This window comes from Cryptotermes secundus, unplaced genomic scaffold (genome assembly GCF_002891405.2).
Source record: "Cryptotermes secundus unplaced genomic scaffold, Csec_1.0 scaffold687, whole genome shotgun sequence".
NCBI lineage: Eukaryota > Metazoa > Arthropoda > Insecta > Blattodea > Kalotermitidae > Cryptotermes > Cryptotermes secundus.
The window spans coordinates 33,846-40,186 of NW_019720175.1; the positions used below are offsets into that span (position 1 = coordinate 33,846).

A 6,341-nucleotide genomic window follows, 5' to 3' on the forward strand; every position below is an offset into this window, starting at 1 on the left:
CCAGCCGTACGTGTTCCCAGTAGTGAAAAGGAAGTTGTGTTGTGCAGTTGTTGTTGGAAATGGTTCTCTCAACGAAGGAACAAGTATTCATTGTTGAGTATTATTTCCGCTCATATGGAAGTGGTCGCTAGACAACTCGCTTCCTTGGTTTTGAGCGGCCAGATGTTATCGTCCAGAAATTGCTACATAGTACATGTGTGATGATATGGTGTGCCGTCTAAGCACACAGTATATTTCACTGAGGATGAGGAAGGCAATGCTCTTACCATCACCCAAGAACGCTACAGGGACACGGTGATCAGACCATTTCTTCAAGATTTGAGAAGGTTCTGTCATGCAAGGGACCTTCACATGAATAGACAATGGTATCAACAGGACGTCTTTTCATTTCAGTACTGTATATTTGGCGCATACTGTACTATGTCAACTGACACAACTGTAAAGGAATTATATTTATTGCAGGCTTTTAAGTAGACCATAGACCTAGTAATACTTTATCCAAACAACAAAACATGGCCATAAGTCACTCTTGAACTACAAACCTGGTTATGGTTGCTTAACCCTTTGACGTGGTCATTTAAATTCCGCGGCCGCGGCTCCTGCGGTAATATATTCAGCCGGCCATTTAAATTTTGCTCGAAAATGATTTATTCATCATTGTTCTTAAATTCTATGAGATAGGAACATGAAACTTTTACTAAAATGATCTAAAAAGGTGGTTTTATAACCTTACCTTATAATATGAGCAGCCGGTATCTCGGCAATGGAAGCAGTTTGTTTAGAATTTGAGCAGTGAATGGTACGCTTTGAAGCATGGAACTTTCACTAAAATGATCTTAAAAGATGGTTTTATAACCTTGCCTTATAATATGAGCGCCCTGTATCTCGGGAACGGAGTATGGTACGCATTGAAGCATTCTACTATACACAGCGCTGTCTCACTTCACCACACCAGTACTGCGTATCTCTCATTTGGCTCTCTTTTCCGTAAACCAAACATCTTCTGTGAGGCCTTGCATTCTTCCCCGTGGGGGGANAACATAGGTGTGCAGCTGGACGAAACATACACGACGAACCCCCCCAGACGATTTAAATCCCTGACGAAACATACACGACGAACCACGGCAACGGGTTAACAACCAGACCATAGAAATGGAAAAATAAGTCAAAAAAATTTTACATATAGAGCATTTGTTTCTTATGTGCAGGTTCATAGAACTTAACATCATCCACAGCTTCCCTCTACTGCATAGGGGACTTCACAATATGGAGTTTTAGTTGTATATGAAATTCATTTCTAAGATGATCATATCTGCAGATATATGCGTGTTTTAACTTTCATAACTTCCACTTGCTTCCAGAACTACACAAAAACTCTTACATTTTATTTGACATTTTTATACTGTCCCCATACAAAAATCAAGAGCTATTACACATGTATTTGCATTTATTACCTCCAAGGTCAGACATCGCATTAACATTTGCTCCAGGTACATATACTCTTCATTGCTGTACTGCCTAGCATATCAATTTTTCTTTTCTTGCAGGAAACCGTTGGATACTTGACCTCATACTGCAATGCTTCTGGCTGTGTTCTCCAGTGACAAGATGTCAGATAATTTTAACATATCATCCAGGCAAAATACCAAATTCTGTGTTTACATTCCATGATGCAAAGAGAATACGCATTTATTGTATATAAATTTCAAGTTACAAGGCACCAAAAATAAAAGCAAACATTTTATTAAAACAATTTATATACAACCATAATTTTAACAACATAAAATGGCAATCATATTCCCAGACAAATAAATTAAGCTATACAGTCAAACATATTCTTATCACCAGTCAATGTAAAAGACTACATATTTATCACATAATAGCAAGAATGTGGAAGCCATTCCGTGTGCAGAGGCAAATTCATCACATTGTGTGAAGTAACAAACATTAAGGCTGAATCACTAATGTTTCAGGTTACACTCCAGACCTGATCTGCAATGTCAGTCTGTCTCAGACAGCAAAGCTGAACACTCATGTGCCAGCTCAGCTCCATCCAGTACCACAGTTGTATTTGTCTGGTGGCTGTTCAGAGAGACAGCCATGCACATCACAGTCTAAATGTGTCGCATTCAGACAGGACACTACACATCTACTGTTTAGATGTTGGTAGGTTGGCACTTGAGGCAGCATCAGTGGCAAGATGATAACTGTTCTGCTACTTGCAGCCTCCTTCATATCTCATTCCTGTTAAGAGCACTGATTCATTACTGGAAACCAACGCAATTCCTAAAGTTAAACAGAGTATAAAGAAATGTATGTAGAACATTTTGTTAGAACAACCAGTTTAATAAGTAGTTCAATCCAATTAAGTATACAGAATGAAAGAAATACCTCGTCAGAATGCTGCATACACAAAGGATGAGAAAAATGAAGGCATACAGGTCGGATCTAGCTCTAAATCCACATCGAAACCTTGAGAAGGGACACAAATGCATATGTGCACACATGCACACCCAACCCAGGCTCTCGCCTAATTACTAGTGCTACAGTTCAGTGATCAAACAATACTCAAGGTAGTAGGAACACGATACTCTATCATCCTAGCCTGCCTGCTAGTGTCCCTCACATAACATTGTGCAATAAGTAATCCAGCCATAAGGAGAAGAGTGGGGGTACACTAACAGGAGCACAGGACAGGCAGGCAGATGGAGTGGACAACAATCTGCAAGAGCTCTCTGCCTGGGCTTCACTACAGTGTAAACAAAAATCACTATTTTAATTAATGTCCAGTATTCCTCAGGGTGTCTTTATATGTGAAGCTTCACACTAGACTTCACAGCAACTACCCAACATACTTGCACGTACTTGTGAATGTGTTTCTACTCCATCTGTCAGATGCATTCTTAATCTTCCTGCTTACTTTCATTATGTATATTATTATATAATTATTATGGTACCATGAAAAGCATGTGGATACTGTACACACGCATGATAATGATGTACAGATTGATCTCAACTGTCAATGCTGCTTTTCATTTGTCCTTTATACAATAAATTTTCTTTATAATAGTGTATTTACAAATGCACCCTTGAACAATCTCAGTCAATATTCATTCTTTGATGGTGAATTCTATATTGTCAAGTGAACAATTTCTTCAGTTCTTCCACTTCGTTGTCTGAAACATAGAAGGAAACATTTCCATTAGTTTACTCATATCTGAAACAATTTCTTGATTTTGAAATTTGAAATAACATACATGATATGTCATTGAAGTGCAAAGCTACTTGGATTTCGCATAAATACAGTGGATCCTAATTAGCATATTGTTGTCACATTGCGACTTATTTTACATACATGATGTTCAGTTTCTTGATTTCAATCCAAAATTTCATATAACTACATGCTTATCCATTAGTATGTTAATACAACTATCACACTTTATTCCTGTCCTCACGACAAGCATCCTAATTAGATCTTGCTAAACAGAAGCAGTATGAGAAGAAATTCTTACAGACACACGCAGACAGTTTTCAGCATAGAAATAGTCTTCTGACTGTGGATGAAGATTGGCCTTATATGAGATCAATGACCGTCTATCTCGTTTAGCCACAAAAACCTGAAATTCAAGAGACAAAGAAAAGTCATCAACGTTTATATTTTCACAGATGTGCAGAGGGGCCTGCTGTGAATAAATAGCCTTTTGCTTCGACCCCAAGCATCTCTTCCATGATGCAAACATTATTTGTAGGCTATTTAATGATGGGGTCAGTATCAAGACTATACAGTGTCATATAGTAAGCTAAATGATGAACTGGAAAGGATGTGGAAGGAAATGGCCATGGCCTACTTCACATTTGCCTGAAGGGAAAAAGATAATCCTAAAAAAAAACCCCAGTCTAGACAGCTGGTGTCCCAGAATACACTTGAACAAACCCCCCCAGAATACAAGTTTATGGAGCATTACCTCTAGACCAAATTGTTTGGTGATAATTTCTGTTTCATACTAAAATGAATTAGTAAAAACCAAGTTTTAGCAAATGAGCCACACTTCCACCTTTGCAATAAACGTGACTCTGAAACCAAACCAATTTCAGATTTCACTTTAACATCCCAAGAAGAATCTTGCAATAACAGTTTTTAATTAAATGAAATTATGAACTTAAAAATTACAACAGCAAATACATGCTTCAGAATGGAGCTTAGAATCCCCATTTTCTCTCTAACAATCTAAAATTTTAAATATATAAACTATAATTTCAATCATTTTATAGGTTGCAAAACCTGAATTCTCACTCTGTGGGTAAGAATTTTTTAACACACGGTCAGCAAGCCAACAGTGGATAACAAATTACATTAATAAAAAATATGCATTTCTTAAAAACATTACTTACATTAATAACAGCTTTATGACACTGCAGCTTTTGTGCCAGTGTAATCCGTTTATCAACATTCTCAATGAGCTCCAAGTACTTGACGAGAATGTCTGTTGGTGCTCCATGAGCATGGAGTTGCATAACCACCTTTTCTATAGGCACTGCTGTCTTCAACTTCTTTCCTCCCAGCCAACTCTATATCAAAAATGTAGTCTACAGTTACTCAGGAGGAACTAATACTAAAATCAGAAAACTAAACACTATATAGGGCTCTTAAGCCACTGGGACTCGTAAAAAAGATAGAAAACCACCATTAGCATCCCACAACTTATTATGTAGATTTCAGGGGCATGTTTACAGGATCCACATTCTGAACCTTAGCACTAGAGATGAGATATCAGCTTCACACTCTGGCCACTTTACCCACAGGAAATAACCCATAGTATTCTTCGAACAGGAAGCTGGATGGATTCCAGTGCCACTCTTGAGCATGATGACAGAGAGAAAATTCTCACCCCTGCCAAACAAACTGAGCTATCCCAGATCATACCGATCGATCGTAACTGATTACAGCTGAAATCTAATGATAACAGCAACAGACTCAATGAATATTTCTTACTTTTGTGATGAACAATCCTTCAATGTCATCCCAGGAATGCATCGAAGTTCGCACAGTGAGCACTGTCCACTGAAACTGTAGGTCACTCACGCCTTGCTGTTGGCTCAGGGTCAGCGGAGAGCTTATACTGCCTCTTGGCTCACCCCAATGGTACTGACATGTATATGCCAGGGACGACAGCACAGGCTGTCCTGCCAGAGTGTTGGCAATCTCAGCATCCGCACCAGCAACTGACAACTGCCACTCTGAAATCAAACAATGTCTACCCCTATGTTCAAGAGGGCCAACACTGAAACCAACTGTAACATTAACCATTCGGGCCACTGTGATAGAGGACGAAGATGAAACATCAGAAGTCTAGAATCGAGGATATTAAGTAAAGGACATGAACAAACAGATGACAAAATTTTTTGAAAGGTTACAGAAGAATGAAGTAAAATAATTTTTGATGGCTTTCTTGAGAAGCTAATAATTGTACAGCTAGCTACATAATTCCTTGCCTTTCATGTAAATAAAATTTCATTACAATTTTCACAAGATCCTGCCAATGGTCCCTAGCCTGAGCCAAACGAATCCTGTCTGCACACTCTGATACTATTTCTACAACATTCATATTAATATTGCCCTTACATCTATGCCCAGCTCTTCCAAATGATCTCTTTCCTTCAGTTTTTCTCAGTTCTTCCTCATGCCTGACCAGTTTGTCCTCACTGAGCTCATAACCCTAACATATTCTGTGAAGAGTCAAATTATGAGGTTCCTCATCATCCTTAAATTTTCTCCTGCCTCCCACTACCACTCTCTTTGTTAAGTTCAAACACTCTATTCAAAAACTTGTTCTCAATACCCTCAATATATGTCCCCTACTCTTAATAGGAGAGATATTTGGAAATACACAGATACAATATTTCTCCCTATTTTGAATTGTTTCATTTTTGGTCCGTTACACTATCAATCACAATGTTAATAGAAAGTCCGTCGAGTGTAACAATTTGTAGGTCACTTCTTTATCACTTCTGCCTTACATGTTTCGGTTAGACACAACCATCATCAGAGGCACTTAGTACAATTAAGAAAACACTGTCGTCGTTTAAGATGTACACAGTTATGTTTGTTGTGTGGACACTGCTACAATATGTCGACGTGTAAAAGCACAACACTTGCTAGGATAGTTGAATGCACTATCAATTCTCACCTTCCATCCGAAACTGCCCTCAAGTTAAAATGCCAATGTTAAAATATTTAAAAAAAAATTTTAAAAAATTTAAAACATTTGATGTAAAATGTTAAGCTCCTCCTTGTTAATTTATCCCGAAGATGGGAGATATCAGCTTGAGGTTGTATGGCT

At 38.1% G+C, this 6,341-nt stretch overlaps 1 protein-coding gene across 2 annotated transcripts in view; it reads right to left on the reverse strand.

Moving 5' to 3' along the window:
• Positions 1 to 1,671: 1,671 nt before the first annotated feature.
• The window catches only part of LOC111867827 (spermatogenesis-defective protein 39 homolog), a 24,526-nt gene continuing 19,856 nt past the window's right edge, over positions 1,672 to 6,341 (reverse strand). For both annotated transcript variants that reach the window (XM_023858019.2, XM_023858025.2), the window contains 4 exons: positions 4,994 to 5,238; positions 4,393 to 4,569; positions 3,513 to 3,617; positions 1,672 to 3,176 (listed from right to left, as the gene is read on the reverse strand). In XM_023858019.2, the coding sequence (XP_023713787.1) occupies positions 3,156 to 3,176; positions 3,513 to 3,617; positions 4,393 to 4,569; positions 4,994 to 5,238 (548 nt within the window). In that variant the 3' untranslated portion in view covers positions 1,672 to 3,155. The remainder of the gene's footprint in view (positions 3,177 to 3,512; positions 3,618 to 4,392; positions 4,570 to 4,993; positions 5,239 to 6,341) is intronic.